The 20,191-nt window shown below is 48.5% G+C and overlaps 2 protein-coding genes across 2 annotated transcripts in view; both read right to left on the bottom strand.

Annotated features, from left to right (window-relative positions):
• LOC138949825 (uncharacterized) overlaps positions 1-20,191 on the bottom strand; it is a 484,249-nt gene that overhangs the window by 108,002 nt on the left and 356,056 nt on the right. The window lies entirely within an intron of this gene.
• The window catches only part of LOC138950251 (uncharacterized), a 273,339-nt gene continuing 265,329 nt past the window's right edge, over positions 12,182-20,191 (bottom strand). Inside the window, exons 6-10 of the mRNA XM_070321986.1 lie at positions 18,285-18,935; positions 15,980-16,164; positions 15,080-15,595; positions 14,095-14,459; positions 12,182-13,277 (exon numbers count right to left, since the gene is read on the bottom strand). Of these exons, the coding sequence (XP_070178087.1) occupies positions 12,865-13,277; positions 14,095-14,459; positions 15,080-15,595; positions 15,980-16,164; positions 18,285-18,935 (2,130 nt within the window). The 3' untranslated portion in view covers positions 12,182-12,864. The remainder of the gene's footprint in view (positions 13,278-14,094; positions 14,460-15,079; positions 15,596-15,979; positions 16,165-18,284; positions 18,936-20,191) is intronic.

The following is a 20,191-nucleotide window of genomic DNA, read 5'->3' on the forward strand; positions in this document are numbered from 1 at the left end:
GGTAACTTGTGTACCTCCTCTTCGTCCCCCCTTCCTTCCACTCTGCACACAACACACAACACATATAGTCATACGACACAGTGATTAACTGTTGGGGGTAACTTGTGTACCTCCTCTTCTCCCCACCCCCACTCCCCTCCCCCACTCTGCACACATCACGATACACAACAGATAAACCATACGACACAATGATGAATAGTAGAGTTAACTTGTGTTTCTCTTCTACTTCTCCCCCTCCCCCCCCCCACCCACCCCCCCCCCTTCCCCACTCTGCACACAACACCCAACCGCAACACATCCATCATCCAACAAAGTGATAAACAGTGCAGTTTCCTTGTGTATCTCCTCTTCTTCATTCTACCCGCCCCCCCCGCCCCCACCCACTCTGCACACATCACACAACATTCGATACAGTGATGAACAGCGGGGGTAACTTGTGTACCTCCTCTTCTTCATTCTACCCGCCCCCCATTCCACCTCCCCCACACTGCACACATTACACAACACAACAAATCCATCGTACGACACAGTGATTAACAGTGGGGGTAACTTGTGTACCTCCTCTTCTTCATTCTACCCGCCCCCCATTCCACCTCCCCCACACTGCACACATTACACAACACAACAAATCCATCATACGACACAGTGATTAACAGTGGGGGTAACTTGCTTACCTCCTCTTCTTCATTCTACCCGCCCCCCATTCCACCTCCCCCACACTGCACACATTACACAACACAACAAATCCATCATACGACACAGTGATTAACAGTGGGGGTAACTTGTGTACCTCCTTCCCCCCCCCTCCCCCCACTCTGCACACAACACAACACAACACATTAATCATACGACACAGTGATGAACTGTGGGGGTAAATTAAGTTCCTGCTTGTCTCACCACCCCACCCCCCCTCACACACACACACTCAGCACACATCACACAACACGACACATCGATCATACAACACAGTAAAGAGCAGCGGGGGTAACTTGTGAACCTTCTCTCCTTCCGCCCCCCCCCCTACCCCCCCCCCCCCCTATAACACTGCACACATCACACAACACGACATCATCTCTAATACGACACGGTGATGAACAGTGGGGGTAACTTGCTTACCTTCATTCCTTCCCCCCCCCTCCCTCCTCTCTGCACACAACACAACACATCAATCATACGACACAGTGATGCAGTGGGGGTAACTTAGTGGAGGTACTTAGTACCTCCTGTTCTTCCCCCCCCCCCCCCCACTCTGCACACTTCAGACAACACAACACATCAATCATACGACACAGTAATTAACAGCGGGGGTAACCTGTGTACCTATTATGCTCCCCCCCCCCCCCCACTCTGCACACAAATCATCAATTATACGACACAGTGAGAAACAGTAGGTGTAAACAAAGTGATGAACAGTGCAGTTTCCTTGTGTACCTCCTCTTCTTCATTCTACCCATCCCACCCACCCATTCTGCACACAGCACACAACATTCGATACAGTGTTGAACAGCAGGGGTAACTTGTGTATCTCCTCTTCTTCCTTCTACCCGCCCCACTATCCCACCCACCCACTTTGCACACATCACACAACACAACAACTCTATCATACAACACAGTAAAGAGCAGCGGGGGTAACTTGTGAACCTTCTCTCCTTCCTCTCCCCCACCTACCCCCCCCCCCCCCCATAACACTGCAGCACACATCACACAACACGACATCATCTCTAATACGACACAGTGATGAACAGTGGGGGTAACTTGCTTACCTCCATTCCTCCCCCCCCCCCACCTCCCCCCTCTCTGCACACAACACAACACATCAATCATACGACACAGTGATGCAGTGGGGGTAACTTAAGTACCTCCTGTTCTTCCCCCCCCCACTTTGCACACTTCAGACAACGCAACACACCAATCATACGACACAGTAATTAACAGCGGGGGTAACTTGTGTACCTATTATGCTCCCCCGCCCCCCCCCCCCCCACTCTGCACACAAATCATCAATTATACGACACAGTGAGAAACAGTAAGGGTAAGCAAAGTGATGAACAGTGCAGTTTCCTTGTGTACCTCCTCTTCTTCATTCTACCCACCCCCCCCCCCCCCCCCCCATCCCACCCACCCATTCTGCACACAGCACACAACATTCGATACAGTGTTGAACAGCAGGGGTAACTTGAGTACCTCCTCTTCTTCCTTCTACCCGCCCCACTATCCCACCCACCCACTTTGCACACATCACACAACACAACAACTCCATCATACGACACAGTGATGAACAGTGGGGATAACTTGCTTACCTCCTTCCTTCCTCCCCCCCCTCTCTGCACACATCACACAACACAACACATCGATCATACAACACAGTAAAGAGCAGCGGGGGTAACTTGTGAACCTTCTCTCCTTCCTCTCCCCCACCTACCCCCCCCCCCCCCCCCATAACACTGCACACATCACACAACACGACATCATCTCTAATACGACACAGTGATGAACAGTGGGGGTAACTTGCTTACCTCCATTCCTTCCCCCCCCCACCTCCCCCCTCTCTGCACACAACACAACGTTAACACAACACATCAATCATACGACACAGTGATGCAGTGGGGGTAACTTAAGTACCTCCTGTTCTCCCCCCCCTCCACTCTGCACACATCAGACAACGCAACACACCAATCATACGGCGCAGTAATTAACAGCGGGGGTAACTTGTGTACCTATTTTGCACGAAGGGGGGGGGGGGAGGAGAAAAAAGAGGAGGATGGAGACATCAATCATACAACTTCATGATGAACAGAGGTGGTAACGTGTGTACCTCCTATCCCCCCCCCCCCCCACTCTGCTCACATCACATAACACAACTCATCAAACATACGGCACAGTAATTAACAGCGTACCTATTTTGCTCCCCCGCCCCCCCCCCCCCCCCACCCCACTCTAAACACATCACACAACACATCAATCATTCGGCACAGTAATTAACAGCGGGGGTAACTTGTGTACCTCCTTTTCCCCCCTCCCCCCCCCCCCTCAAATGTGCACACATCACACAACACAACACATCAATCATACGGCACAGTAATTAACAGCGGGGGTCGTCGTCGTCGTCTGTCGTCTGCGTTCGTGGGCTGAAACTCCCACGTACACTCGTGTTTTTGCACGAGTGGATTTTTACGTGTATGACCGTTTTTACCCCGCCATTAAGGCAGCCATACGCCGCTTTCGGAGGAACAGCGGGGGTAACTTGTGTACCTCCTTTGCTCCCCCCCCCCCCCCCTCACTCTGCACACACATCATCAAATATACGACACAGTGAGAAACAGTAGGGGTATCTTGTGTTTTTCTTCTTCTCCCCCCACTCTGCACACAACACAATACACAACAGATCAATCATACGACACATACCTATTTTGCCCCCCCCCTCCGCACACACCACACAACACATCAATCATACGGCACAGTAATTAACAGCGGGGGTAACTTGTGTACCTCCTTTTCCCCCCTCCCCCCCCCCCCTCAAATGTGCACACATCACACAACACAACACATCAATCATACGGCACAGTAATTAACAGCGGGGGTAACTTGTGTACCTATTTTGCTCCCCCCCCCTCCGCACACACCACACAACACATCAATCATACGGCACAGTAATTAACAGCGGGGGTAACTTGTGTACCTCCATTGCCCTCCCCCCCCCTCCACTCCCCCACTCTGCACACAAATCATCAATTATACGACACAGTGAGAAACAGTAGGGGTAACTTGTGTTTTTCTTCTTCTCCCTCCACTCTGCACACATCACAACACAACACAACACATCAATCATACGACACAGTAATTAACAGCGGGGGTAACCTGTGTACCTCCTTTTCCCCCCTCCCCCCCCCCCCCTCAAATGTGCACACAACACAATACAGAACACATCAATCATACGACACAACGATGAGCAGCAGGGGTAGCTTGTTTAACCTCCTCTTCCCCCCCCCCCCCCCCCCCCAACTTTGCGCACATCACACCGACAGCACAACACATCGATCATACAACACAATAAAGAGCAGCGGGGGTAACTTGTGTACCTCCTCTTCTTCCTCCCCCCACCACTCTGCACACGTGACACAAAATAACACATCTATCATACGACACAATGACGAACGGTGGAAGTAATTTGTGTACCTCCTCTTCTCCTTCCGCCCCACCCCCTCCCCCCCCCCCACACTCTCACTCAAAAATAAACAGACAAACGAACAAACAAAGTCTCCAAGATGTGCACGCCATTTACGCAGTGCTCATAAAGAAAGGGGGGAAGATGAGGATGTACACAGCGCTGTTTACATCAATCATACGACTCGGTGATCAACAGCGGGAGTAACTTGTGTACCTGCTCTTCTTTCACTCCCCCCCCCCCGCCCCCACTCTGCACACATCCTACAACACGACACATCAATCATACGACAAAGTGATGAGCAGCAGGGGTAGCTTGTTTAACCTCTTCCTCTTCCCCCCCCCCCCCCCTTCCAACACAACACATCGATCATACAACACAGTCAAGAGCAGTGGGGGTAACTTGTGTGCCTTCTCATGTCCCCCCCCCCCCCACAACTCTGCACACATCACACAACTCAACATATCAATCATACGACAAAGTGATGAACAGGTGGGGAATCTTAAGTACCTCCTTCCCAACTTTGCGCACAACACACAGCACAACACATCGATCATACAACACAGTAAAGAGCAGCAGGGGTAACTTGTGAACCTTCTCTTCTTCCTCCCCCCCCCCCCCAACACAACTCTGCAAAGATCGCACAACACGACACATCAATCATACGACACTGTAATCTACTGTGGGGATCACTTGTGTACCTCCTCTTCTTCCACCCCCCCCCCCTCCCCACACACTGCACAAATCACAAAACACAACAGATCAATCATACGACACAATGATGAATAGTGGAGATAACTTGTGTTTCTCTTCTACTTCTTCCCCCCACCCTCCCCCCCCCCCCCTTTGCCACTCAGCACACAACACATCCATCATCCAACAAAGTGATGAACGGTACAGTTTCCTTGTGTACCTCCTCTTCTTCCTTCTACCCGCCCCCCCCCCCCCCCCCCACTCTGCACACATCAGACAACATTCGATACAGTGATGAACAGCGGGGGTAACTTGTGTACCTCCTCTTCTTCATTCTACCCCCCCCCATCCCACCCACCCACTCTGCACACATCACACAACATTCGATACAGTGATGGACAGCGGGGGTAACTTGTGTACCTCCTCTTCTTCATTCTACCCGCCCCCCCCCCCCTCCCACCCACCCACTCTGCACACATCACACAACATTCGATACAGTGATGGACAGCGGGGGTAACTTGTGTACCTCCTCTTCTTCCTTCCACCCCCCCCCCCCCCACTCTGCACACATTACACAACACAACAAATCCATCATACGGCACAGTGATGAACAGTGGGGGTAACTTAAGTACCTCCGGCTCTTCTCCCCCCCCCGCCCCCACTCTGCACACACACAAATAAACAGACAAACGAACAAAGTCTCTAAGATGTGCAGGACCGATAAGCAGTGCTGAAAAAGAAAGGGGGGGGGGGGGAGAGAGAGGAGGATGTTAACAAGTTATTATTATATGAAGTCTTATATCGCGCGCGTATCTCCAGACTCAGTCAGACTCAATGCGCAGGGATCTATTTATGCCGTGTGAGATGGAATTATTTACACAATACATCACGCATTCACATCGACCAGCAGATCGCAGCCATTTCGGCGCATATCCTACTTTTCACGGCCTATTATTCCAAGTCACACGGGTATTTTGGTGGACATTTTTTATCTAATCCTATCCAATTTTGCCAGGAAAGACCCTTTTGTCAATCGTGGGATCTTTACCGTGCACACCCCAATGTAGTGTACACGAAGGGACCTCGGTTTTTCGTCTCATCCGAAAGACTAGCACTTGAACCCACCACCTAGGTTAGGAAAGGGGGGAGAAAATTGCTAACGCCCTGACCCAGGGTCGAACTCGCAACCTCTCGCTTCCGAGCGCAAGTGCGTTACCACTCGGCCACCCAGTCCAGAGTTTCATGCGCTGTTCACACCAATCATACGACTTATTCGTGTGTACCTCCTCTGCTTCCCCCCCCCCCACACTTTGCACACTACACACAACACAACACATTATTCACACAACACAGTGTTTAACTGTGGGGGTAACTTGTGTACCTCCTCTTCTCACCCCCCACCCCCACCCCCCACACCCACACTCTGCACACATCACAATACACAACGGATCAATCATAGGACACAATGATGAATAGTGGAGATAACTTGTGTCTCTCTTCTACTTCTCCCCCCACCCAACCCCCCCCCCCCCCCTTCCCCACTGTGCACACAACACCCAACACAACACATCCATCATCCAACAAAGTGATGAACAGTGCAGTTTCCTTGTGTACCTCCTCTTCTTCATTCTACCCGCCCCCCCCCCCCCCATCCACCCACCCACTCTGCACACATCACACAACATTCGACACAGTGGTGAACAGCGGGGGTAACTTGTGTACCTCCTCTTCTTCATTCTACCCGCCCCCCCCATCCACCCACCCACTCTGCACACATCACACAACATTCGACACAGTGGTCAATCAATCAATCAATCAATATGAGGCTTATATCGCGCGTATTCCGTGGGTACAGTTCTAAGCGCAGAGATTTATTTTGTTTTTTCAATTTTTATTCAAGGCGCAGGGATTTATTTATGCCGTGTGAGATGGACTTTTTTTACACAATACATCACGCATTCACATCGGCCAGCAGATCGCAGCCATTTCGGCGCATATCCTACTTTTCACGGCCTATTATTCCAAGTCACACGGGTATTTTGGTGGACATTTTTATCTTTGCCTATACAATTTTGCCAGGAAAGACCCTTTTGTCAATCGTGGGATCTTTAACGTGCACACCCCAATGTAGTGTACACGAAGGGACCTCGGTTTTTCGTCTCATCCGAAAGACTAGCACTTGAACCCACCACCTAGGTTAGGAAAGGGGGGAGAAAATAGCGGCCTGACCCAGGGTCGAACACGCAACCTCTCGATTCCGAGCGCAAGTGCGTTACCACTCGGCCACCCAGTGGTGAACAGCGGGGGTAACTTGTGTACCTCCTTTCCTCCCCCCCCCCCTTCCCCCAACCCTGCACCCAACACAGCACAACACATCAATCATACGACACAGTGATGAACTGTGGGGGTAACTTAAGTACCCCCTCTTCTTCCTCCCCCCCCCTACTCTGCACACATTAGACAACACAACACACAATATATACGACACAGTGATGAACAGCATGGGTAACTTGTGTACCCCCCCCCCCCCCTCAACTATGCACTCTTTATGCAACACAACACATTAATTTAACGACACTGTGATGAGCAACTTGATGGGGGTAACTTTTTTCCACCCACCCCCCCCCCCCCCCCCCAACCGCCCAAAGTATGCACACTTCTTACAGCACAACACATCAAACATGCGACACAGTGACGACCAGTGGGGGGTAACTGGTCTTCTTCCTTCTCTCCCCCCCTCTCACTCTGCACACATCACACAACACAACTCATTTATCATACGACACAGTGATAAAAAGCAGGGATAACTTGTGTACCTCCCCCCCCCCCCCCACTCTACACACATTAATCAACACAACACAACAATCATACGACACATTGATACACAACGGGGGTAACTTGTATACCTCCTCTTCTTGCTCCCTTCCACTTTGCACACAATACACAACACAACATAACAATCAAACGACACGCCGGGAACAGACTACTTCCAATTCAGGGGGGGGGGGGGGGGGGGGGGGGCGACTATCCTCAACCCGGCGGATAGGGGAACGGCCCCCAGTTATATGGGGGCCAGCTGCCAATACACAATAAGCAGGCCCGGACCAACTAGCGGTGTCTCTTATCCTTAGCGGTGTCTCTACCTCACCAACTAGCGGTGTCTCTTATCCTTAGCGGGTGTCTCTACCCCACCAACTAGCGGTGTCTCTTATCCTTAGCGGATGTCTCTACCCCACCAACTAGCGGTGTCTCTTATCCTTAGCGGATGTCTCTACCCCACCAACTAGCAGTGTCTCTTATCCTTAGCGGGTGTCTCTACGCCACCAACTAGCGGTGTCTCTTATCCTTAGCGGATGTCTCTACCCCACCAACTAGCGGTGTCTCTTATCCTTAGCGGATGTCTCTACCCCACCAACTAGCGGTGTCTCTTATCCTTAGCGGTGTCTCTACCCCACCAACTAGCGGTGTCTCTTATCCTTAGCGGATGTCTCTACCCCACCAACTAGCGGTGTCTCTTATCCTTAGCGGATGTCTCTACCCCACCAACTAGCGGTGTCTCTTATCCTTAGCGGATGTCTCTACCCCACCAACTAGCGGTGTCTCTTATCCTTAGCGGTTGTCTCTACCCCACCAACTAGCGGTGTCTCTTAACCTTAGCGGATGTCTCTACCCCACCAACTAGCGGTGTCTCTTATCCTTAGCGGATGTCTCTACCCCACCAACTAGCGGTGTCTCTTATCCTTAGCGGATGTCTCTACCCCACCAACTAGCGGTGTCTTTTATCCTTAGCGGATGTCTCTACCCCACCAACTAGCGGTGTCTCTTATCCTTAGCGGATGTCTCTACCCCACCAACTAGCGGTGTCTCTTATCCTTAGCGGATGTCTCTACCCCACCAACTAGCGGTGTCTCTTATCCTTAGCGGATGTCTCTACCCCACCAACTAGCGGTGTCTCTTATCCTTAGCGGATGTCTCTACCCCACCAACTAGCGGTGTCTCTTATCCTTAGCGGATGTCTGTACCCCACCAACTAGCGGTGTCTCTTATCCTTAGCGGTGTCTCTACCCCACCAACTAGCGGTGTCTCTTATCCTTAGCGGATGTCTGTACCCCACCAACTAGCGGTGTCTCTTATCCTTAGCGGATGTCTGTACCCCACCAACTAGCGGTGTCTCTTATCCTTAGCGGTGTCTCTACCCCACCAACTAGCGGTGTCTCTTATCCTTAGCGGATGTCTCTACCCCACCAACTAGCGGATGTCTCTTATCCTTAGCGGATGTCTCTACCCCACCAACTAGCGGTGTCTCTTATCCTTAGCGGATGTCTCTACCCCACCAACTAGCGGTGTCTCTTATCCTTAGCGGATGTCTCTACCCCACCAACTAACAGTGTCTCTTATCCTTAGCGGTTGTGTCTACCCCACCAACTAGCGGTGTCTCCTATCCTTAGCGGATGTCTCTACCCCACCAACTAGCAGTGTCTCTTATCCTTAGCGGTTGTGTCTACCCCACCAACTAGCGGTGTCTCTTATCCTTAGCGGTTGTCTCTACCCCACCAACTAGCGGTGTCTCTTATCCTTAGCGGATGTCTCTACCAGGACGGGGTGGCCGGGTTGGCAGATGGCACTGACTACCCTATAAATGCCCTACGTGTCCGATGACGGTTACACCATGCGGGTAAGAGCCGCATTAAAAGCTCTCGCCCCGGGGTGGGACCCCCGGTAAGAAATCCCCCAAGTGTTCCCAGGGTTAGGTTTTTGAGCCAGGAACTAAGGGCGGGGTAACCCCGAAAGAAACCTAAGGGCTGAAGTCGGAGGAACCACAGATCCACGCATCAACGCAAAATGAGAGGACAGCACGTTTCGCCCTGCAGTCCGGACTGACTGACGATCTGACACCGAACGACAAGAAGAAACGACACAGTAATGAACAATGGGGATAACTCGTGTTCTTCCTCTTCCCCCCCCCCCACCCCCTTACCCCCCATTCTGCAAACATCACACAACACAACACATCAATTATACGACACAGTGATGAACAGCGGGGGTAACTTGTTAACATCGTCTTTTTCCTCCCTTCCACACCCACTCTGCATACATCACACAACACAACACATGAACCATACGACACCGTGATGAACAGCGGGGGTAACTTGTTAACATCGTCTTTTTCCTCCCTTCCACACCCACTCTGCATACATCACACAACACAACACATGAACCATACGACTCAGTGATGAACAGCGGGGGTAACTTGTTAATATCGTCTTTTTCCTCCCCCCGCACCCCCACTCTGCAAACATCACACAACACAACACATCAATCATACGACACAGTGATGAACAGTGGGGGTAACTTGTGAACCTGTTCTCCCCCCACTCTGCACACACCAGACAACACAGCACATTAATTATACTAAACAGTGATGAACAGTGGGGGTAACGTGTGTACTTTATCTTCTTCACCCCACCCCCCACCCCCACCCCCTCAGAACACATCACACAACACATCACATCACTTATAAGACACAGTGATGAACAGCAAGGGTAACTTGTGTACCTCCTGCCCCCCCCCCCCCCCCACACACACACACACATTCCACACAGCACACTACACAATACATTGAACATACGACATAGTAATGAACAGCTGGGGTAACTTGTGTACCTCCTATTCCCTCCCCCCTCCCCTGTCCCCGCCCCCCTCCCCTACCCCCGTCGCCCTCCCCCCCCTCCCCTCCCCCCGCCCCCCTCCCACACACACACACACTCTGATCTGCACACAGTCATATTGACACAGTGATCAACACGTTGCTCATTAGACACAGTGACATACACATTAATCACCCCCCGCCACTCCCCCCCCACCCGTCTCCTCAGCCCCCCCGCCCCGACCCCCCCCCCCCCCCGAAACCCCCCCCCCCCGAAACCCCCCCCCCCCCCCCCCCTTCAGGCAACAAGATTTGACCGCGTCTCATTTTCGCTCTCTCTCTCAGTCTCTCTATATATATATTCAGATACACACACTTGGTGATTGACTGTTGTAAAAACTTGCACGAAGAGTGCTCAGAAAAAAATGGGGGGGGAGGGGTAGATGTATTCCCCGATGGGCGGCAGTTGTCGGGGGGCAATTAGCCTGTGACCCTGTCACCATGTTAAATGTTGTGACGCTCCGTTCTTTAGTTCCGACGAAGCGAAGTTTCGCGCGAGACTCCAAATTTCAGTTTGTAGTTTATGCACGATATTTGTCACCCCCATTCAGTTAATTTTCGATTGAATGTGATTTTTTTTCCCTGAGGAGTGTGTGTGTGTGTGTGTGTATGTGCGTGTGTGTGTGTGTGTGTGTGCGCGTGTGTGTGTGTGTGTGTGTGTGTGTGTGTGTGTGTGTGTATGTGCGCGCTCAGCGATGCTTACAAAATCACACCACAGATCTTTATGAAACGTTTTTCTTTGATGACGTTATATTTGACAGACAGACAGACAGACAGACAGACACACACACACACAGAAACTCACATACACACACTCACACAGATGCATATCGAAGTTTAACAAACCAGATTTTTAAAATTCAAACGTAGAATGTATTACTTTTCTCACACAAAGGAAACTGTACACGACAGAAAATGTTTGAAACAGTCAATACATCGCTCAACATCAAATTTACAAACATTGCAAAATTATTTACATGTTAGATTATACAAATTATGGTCAGTTAAACAATAGTCGTTTGTATGTTACAGGTGCTCTGTCAGGATATATACAATAGTTAGCTGAACGTGATATTCTCAGGTTGAATTTCCTTTGGTATGAGTGGCAGAGTGTTCACACTGTTTGCGATGTGTGATGTGTTCTCATTTCTGTAAAATGTCAACAGACATTTCTCTGTGGCAGACATTGAGAGATGAACACGAATGTCTTCTCTCATCTCTGTCGGTCTTTCTCTCTTGCTTTCTCTCTTTGTTTTGTAGAAACAAAAATGATACTTTTGTTTTTAATTGCAAATGATTGTGACATTATGCGTTAATTGTTACAGTTACATCGTTTGTTGTTTTGTTGTTCAAAAAGCAGCAAATGCTTATATCATAAAGCTCTTAAATATTGATTTTATCTTATTTATTCTCTCTCTCTCTCCCTCTTTCTCTCTCTCTCTTTCTCTCTCTCTCTTTTTCTCTCTCTATCTCTCTCTCTCTCTCTATCTCTCTCTCTCTTTCTTTTTCTCTCTCTCTCTCTCTCTATCTCTCTCTCTCTCTTTCTCTCTATCTCTATCTATCTCTCTCTCTATCTCTATCTATCTCTCTCTCTCTCTCTCTCTCTCTCTCCCTCAGTCTCTCTCTCTCTGTCTCTCTCTCTCTCTCTCTCTCTCTCTCTGTTAGGTAAACAGGTTTACGTCCCTTTCCATACACACAGATTCTCCACTCAACAAGGAAGTGGTAGGTAGTGACGTCATTTTGTTGATGACCTTGTTCAGTTTTGACGTCATCAATCTCTTGACTTTGAAGGAAAACCAATGTTCTAAATGAATTTTCCCTGTGTTTTATAAAGAAGAAATTTCACGCAAGGTGTTTTGTCGGTGGTGATGATGACGGTGGTTGATGTCGTGTTGTCGTCGTTGTCAGAGAGCGACAGGTTCCTAGGGATGTTGTGCTTAGTTCTAGTTGAATAGACTCAATAAAACTTCTTGCTTTTAGTTGTTGTAGTCTTTGTTGTAGTTATTGTTGTTGTTGGAGTCGGTGTCAGCGGTGATGGTGGTGGAGGCGATGATGATGTTGTCGTCGTTGTCAGAGAGCGGCATGGGGTGACGGCAGGTACTGTTCTGTCTTAAGTCACGAAGCAAATAAGTCCATTGCTGTTTTACTTGTTGTCGTAGGTGTTGTGGACGTTGTTGTTGATGTTGTTGTTGTTGTTGTTGTTGTCGTTGTCGTTGTTGTTGGAGGTCGCCGGGAGGTAAAGGAGAAACAGGTGTTGATGGTGGCGGTGACGAGATGTGGGTGTCACTCAGCGTTGCTGTCAAGGCTTCACCCAGATCAGCTGGGCCGTGGACCGCGACATGGATCTCAGGCGGCCGGTAAAGTCAGCACCATACACAACACTACCATGCTCCAGGTAGACGACGACGGGTCTCTCCAAGCCCCACACTGTGTCCTCACGGGCCACCGTCACCGCCTCGTCTCGACCCCTACCTGCCGCTCTCTCTTCACCTGTGGGAGCAGACGTCATTTCCGCCAGTTGTCTAACGGCCGCTGTGTCGTTATGAGCCACCTTACGGGTGGGGACGCCGCGTGACTCAAGGCCCCGGATGAAGGGTGCTGGTGAGTAGAAGTCATCATCCGTTGTGTCTGTGTCACAGTTCATGCGACCCAGCACAAAGACGTCATTGAAGGTGAGGCCGCCCTGCCCGTGGGGAGCGTGGTCATGGCAACCTGAAACATCACACACCGTCAACACCACATCGTCATGGTGTGAAATACATCATCGCCAACTGCAACGACAACAACAACGATGATGAAGACAACGCCATCATCCCCAGCAACAACGACAACGACGACAACACAATCAGCAACAACAACGACGACGACAACGATGACATCTCTGGCAACAACATCAACGACAACTTCACCACCAGCAGCAGCAGCAACAAAGACACCACCAGCAGCAGCAACAACCACAAAACAAACATCAACGACGACCCATGTCTGACTCCCACGCCATCACCGGCGTCAGCGACCCGTGAACAGGGACGACATCTACACCAGCAGCGCGACAACCACCTGCAAATTGTACACACACAAAAAATGTTTTATTCAGTGTCAAGCACCTTACTCTGGCAGACTAATGACGTTATTTCTTAATGAGGTCACAGAAACATGACGTCATTATCTTCATTCATTTCGCTCATTGTATCAATAAAATGACGTCATCAAAATGTTGCACAATCACCTGAACCACACTTCTTGTTTTCTGAGAGACAGATACGTAGACAAATATGAAGACAGACAGAGAGGCAGACAGACAGACAGACAGACAGACAGGCAGGCAGACAGACAGACAGGCAGACAGACAGACAGAGAGGCAGACAGACAGGCAGACAGACAGGCAGACAAACAGACAGACAGACAGACAAACAGGCAGGCAGACAGACAGACAGACAGAGAGACAGACAGACAGACAGACAGATAGACAGACAGACATAGAGGCAGACAGACAGACAGACAGACAGACAGACAGAGGTGTACTGACCGACACGCAGCGTGGTGAGTAAGTCGGCCACCAGCTGCCCGCATCTCTCACACCGCCATGGATAGAAACCCTTATGTCCCTGTGTGTCACCCTCCACGCTGCAGAGATGATGAACTCTCATCACGGGGGGCCCGTCAGAGGGCGGGGCGACAGGCGGCGCGGTGTATGCCGGGACCTTTCCATCCTTCATATCACGAGCCTGCTCCACCTCTCTCACCACACTGGGTGGCGACCTCAGGGGCTGCGTCAGGTGGTGCACATAACGCTCCATGTCGGCAGGTAGTTCAACCAACACGCCGGCCGCCCACAGGCTGACCGTTATGTGCCGTTGTTTCAACGCCTTGTAGATCATTGTGATGACGTCACTGTAACAGAACAGACAGGTGTGTCAGTGTGTATACCTGTAATTTCCGAATACTGATTTGATGAAGTAACCCTGCAGAAGGAAGTCACACGGTAAATCGTGCTGCCTGTATCTCTCCATTCTCTGGCGTGTGTTCTCCATGAAACCAAATAAAACCAAAAGTGCAGAGACACAGACATGAAATGACGTAATAGTGCATAAGACGTAAACAGAGTGACGTAAAAACTCACACGACGTAAACAGAGTAAGGTAAATATGATTTACCTGTCATCAGACTCCAGGCAAAATATATAGCGATCTGTTCAACATGGCAGACAAACAAAGGGTGGCGCCTGATGGGAAAGATTGTTGACATCACTGATCAGTACCCGACACAGTGACAGTCGTTGACTGCACATTCTATATCCAATAAACTGTCGTAACGTACTGATTACCCGGGAATAGTTAAGAACCATTGTTTATGCACAAACTCTATCTAATTTATTGACAGTTAGCATATAAGGAAAGTGAAAAAACACGTTTTCGGAATGATCAGATTATCTTCTACCGAACACGACAACACCGACCAACGCAAGAGTGACAGGAGGCAGTGTTAGATTCAGTGTACGGCGTCATTCTTACCCGTTGGCCTCATCGGCCAGGATGTGCACGCGCCCCTCAGTCTGTGCGTGTTGACACAGCTCCTCCACCCAGGCCTGCACTTTCTCATCGCCTCCCTCTGTCCATCGACCCCTGTAGTCCCGTACCCCCGCCATGTTGACGACCTGCACGCTGCCGGCGCCCTGTCCGACTGTTTTGCTCAACTGATGTCTAACCAGGTAGGCGGCAGCTGTACCATCGTAACATGTCTGAAGAACAAAGACGGTGCGGCGATACTTCCTCATCCAGTAGGAACCCCTTAGAATTAAAATGATCGATTTCCCTACCCCGGGCGCGCCCCTGAAGACCCTAATGTCGTCGTCGTCGTGGTTTGGCGTGTGCTCCAGGACTTCAAACTGTTCCGGGAAAAGAGCAAGACAAGACATGGGTCTGCCATGTTCTTCCCCGACAGCCTGAACAAAATGGCCCTGGGTCCACAGCTGTAGTCGCGGTTTGCGGCTAAGGTACACCTGTACCGTTGCCATTGGTACGGCGAACCTGCATTGATAAATATCACACTTTATGTAAGCTTGTGAACACACACACACACACACACACACACACACACACACACACACACACACACACACACACACACACACACACACACACACACACCACGAAATAGGGAAAGAAAAACACATGATAAAGAGGCCCAAAAAAGACATGCTAGCACACAAAACGTCACATACATAAATATACAAGAGAGAGAGAGACAGAGAAACAGAGACAGACAGACAGACAGACAGACAGACAGACAGACAGACAGACAGACAGGCACAGACAGACAGACAGACAGACTCACTAATAATGTATGCACCTGTGTATTCATGCGTTTGTGTTTCTCTGTGTGTGGTTATTTTACCGATAAAATGACTCTACCTTGCCACAAGCTTTTCATACGTGGAACCTCCCTTCATTGCGGGGTCCCCTGCCTTTTCCCCCTCCCAGCAGTTGTTCCACCAGGTGTCTCGTCTGGTGTCGTCTGTCATATCATCATGACAGAGACACCACTTGTCGACCCTTTGCCCTGCCTTCACGCCCAGACACTGCTCCAACTTCTGCAACTGAGATCAACACACACGGACTGCAAATAAATGGAGGATATAACAAAGAACGATTTAACACGCGCTGCATACTATGACAGTTAAACTATCCTTACATACGGAATCATCTGACTTCTGGGCCTAAAAGAAGAGTTTTTCTGGACAAAAGCGCCACAGTGTTTCCTTATGTAATAGAAAGCTGTCTGCCCGTTTTGAGCGACTCGCTTAAACTCAAATGACGTCGTTTTCAAATGTACCGCAAATTGACGTCAACTAAGCTACCTCAGTGTTCCGAAAGTGTTGTTCTCGTCAGCAAGGTAAACAAAGTGCGCGTGGAAAAGAGAAACTCAGTATCTGTTGATGGGGAAATTGTTATCCCCTCTTTCCCCTCTCTCTCTGTGTTCTTCAAACATTATCCGCACGTTCTCTCTCTCTCCGGCTCTCTCTCTCTCTCTCTCTCTCTCTCTCTCTCTCTCTCTCTCTCTCTCTCTCTATCTCTCTCTCTCTCTCTTTATGTGTGTGTGTGTGTGTGTGTGTGTGTGTGTGTGTGTGTGTGTGTGTGTGGGTGCGTGTGTTTGTGTGTGGCTGTGTAGTTGTGTGTGTGCGTGCCGGCGTGCGTGTGTGTGTGTATGTGTGCGTTTATTTTATTATATGCAGATGATACAACCATTTTAGCAGAATCCCCAGAAGCATTACAAGAATCGCTTAATGTGTTGTCCGAGTACTGCGATCTGTGGAGTTTGCGGGTGAACGCTAAAAAAACGAAAATAATTGTTTTTTCAAGAGGTAAAATACGAAATTTGCCAGTATTCAAATACAAAGATGAATTAGTTGAGGTCGTGTTCGGTTTTCAATATTTGGGTCTATTTTTTAATTATAATAATAAGTTTAATAAATCACAAAAGTTGTTATATGATAAGGCCTCTCGAGCAATGTTTAGCTTGTTAAAGAAGTGTAGAAAATTGTCGTTGTCCATAGATATACAAATTGAATTGTTTGATAGAATAGTTGCACCGATTATGTTATATGGCTGTGAAGTATGGGGACCAAATTCGGTAAATTTAGCAACAAAATTGCAGCTACGTTTTTATAAGATTATTTTGAAATTGAGAAAGTCGACCCCAACGTGTATGGTATTAGGCGAATTGGGCAAATTTCCACTAGATGTCCTCGTAAAAAATAGAATATTTAGTTTTTGGTTCAAATTGGTGGATTGTAATAATAGTAATAAGTTTTCAAATGTATTGTACCGTTTTTTGCATCGCCTCTATGTAAATAACATATATGAAGCACCCTATTTAAAACATGTTGAAACAACTTTAAATGCTCTTGGTCTTAGTGGTTTTTGGCATGACCAGTTTAATTTACGATGTTCTGAAAAATGGTTTAAATTGAAAACGTTGCAATGCCTAAAAGATCAATATATACAATCGTGGTTTTCAGAATTAAATGAAAAAGAAACTTGTTTGAATTATAGATTGTTTAAAGATACATTTATATTTGAAAATTATTTGAACATTTTACCCAATAACCTAGCACTCTCTTTTTTACGTTTTAGAACATTAAATCATAAATTACCAATACAGAAAGGCCGAATGTTAAATATACCACATAACGAAAGAATATGTGTTAAATGCCAGTCTGGAGAACTCGGGGATGAATTTCATTATATATTTCAGTGTCATTTTTTTGAAAATGTGAGGAAAAGGTTTTTACCATTGTATTTTCGTAGAAATTCAAATGCAGTCAAATTTAAACATTTATTTGAATTAACAAAGAAACGAAAGTTATTGAATTTAATATATTTTATTAAGAGTATTTTGAAAGAGTTCTGATTATTTGATCACGTGTTTGTTTATTTTTTTTTATTTTTTATTTTTTTTTATTAAAACAAAAGCAAACACAGAAACATACATTCCTGTAAAAAAATAAAAATATGATTACAATTATTTTGTTATGAATTAAGCTTGATTCATTTTCGGTTAATTAGAAGTGTTGTGTCTCATTAATACATATATCTTTTTTGTCGTGTTTATTGCAATTTTTATTTTATTCATGTAACCCTAGGGGTTTTTGAAATAAATATTGACTTGACTTGACTTGTTTGTAGAGGAGGGGGGGGAGGGGTATTGCATACTTACATCGTCCATGTTTTGCAGCGCCTCCACTAGACAGCGTCTGGTCGTGTGAGGCAGGAGAATGGCCTGGTGGATTGCAGGCTGGGGTAGGTCCAAGTCACCCAGAACACAACGCTTCACGACATCTCCAGCTTGCTGCAGGTAACCAGCTGCCTTCCGCAATTCTTCTTGAACTGCATGAGGGTCCTCTTCTGTCTGACGTATGATTGCCCCCATCATTACTCCCCGGTTACGATCAATGACCAGCAGATCAACAAAGTCTTCCTCCAGAACTAAGTCTTCTTGCAGAACTAAAGGTTCTGTCTCGTCGCTGTTCATGCTCCTGGCGGCTGCCCCAGTGTAGAGGCTTCGGGAACCAGCGCCACATTTGCCTTGAGTCATTATTATTAAAACTTCTTTCTGACTCTCTGCTTTGTCCTTGATCTTATTCATGCAGCAGTGGACTTTCTTCAGCGCTCTGTCTATGTGTACGACGTCACTGACCTCTGTACGCTTAGTGCTATCACTGTCGATTTGTTGTTGAGTTTTCAGCACGTCGATCAAGTCACCTCCCTGGGTGTGTTGTTTTGTGACGTGCACCGTGTCTACATGGTGCGGGGGGATCATATAGACGTCCCTGTGCAGGTTGGGGAACCAGGCGTTCAGAAACTCCCTCTGGAATCAAAGACCTGACGATGTACTGTCTCCTCAAAAAAATGTTTGAACCTGTTCAAGGTCTTTTTAATAACAAAACTGTATCGAGAGCAACACACGTGTTCGCTAGCAGTGTTGATAATACTAAGGACTCTCTGGGGAACGCTATTCCTACAGCTGTGTGTTATTTCACCCCCGCCCTCACCCCTCCCTCTCACCATCACAGCTGTGTTTTCCTCCTCCCTACCCAACTCACACCCCTACCCCCATCCCTCTCACCATCACAGCTGTGTTTAATTCTTCCATCTCACACCCCTACCCCCATACCTCTCATCATCACAGCTGTGTTTTTCTTCTCAATCTCACACCCCTACCCCCATCCCTCTCATCATCACAGCTGTGTTTTTCTTCTCACTCTCACACCCCTACCCCCATCCCTCTCATCATCACAGCTGTGTTTTACTCCTCAGTCTCACACCACTACCCCCATCCCTCTCATCATCACAGCTGTGTTTTACTCCTCCGTCTTACACCGCTAACCCCATCCCTCTAATGATCACGGCCGTGTTTTCCTCCTCCGTCTCACACCACTATATCCCCATCCCTCTCATCCTCACAGCTGTGTTTTACTCCTCCGTCTCACACCACTTCAACCTGCCTGTCATCATCACAGCTATGTTTTCCTCCTATATCTCGCACCCCTACCCCCATCCCTCTCATCATCACAGCTGTGTTTTACTCCTCCGTCTCACACCACTACCCCATCCCTCTCATCATCACAGCTGTGTTTTACTCCTTCGTCTGACACCCCTACCCCCATCCCTCTCACCATCACAGCTGTGTTTTACTCCTTCGTCTCACACCCCTACCCCCATCCCTCTCATCATCACAGCTGTGTGTTACTCCTCCGTCTCACACCCCTACCCCCATTCCTCTCATCATCACAGCTGTTTTTTACTCTTCCGTATCACACCACTACCCCCATCCCTCTCATCATCACAGCTGTGTTTTACTCTTCCGTATCACACCACTACCCCCATCCCTCTCATCATCACAGCTGTGTTTTACTCTTCCGTATCACACCACTACCCCCATCCCTCTAATCATCACAGCTGTGTTTTACTCCTCCGTCTCACACCCCTACCCCCATCCCTCTCATCATCACAGCTGTGTTTTACTCTTCCGTATCACACCACTACCCCCATCCCTCTCATCAACACAGCTGTGTTTTACTCCTCCGTCTCACACCACTTCAACCTGCCTATCATCATCACAGC

The sequence above is a fragment of the Littorina saxatilis genome, linkage group LG16, assembly GCF_037325665.1.
Source record: "Littorina saxatilis isolate snail1 linkage group LG16, US_GU_Lsax_2.0, whole genome shotgun sequence".
NCBI lineage: Eukaryota > Metazoa > Mollusca > Gastropoda > Littorinimorpha > Littorinidae > Littorina > Littorina saxatilis.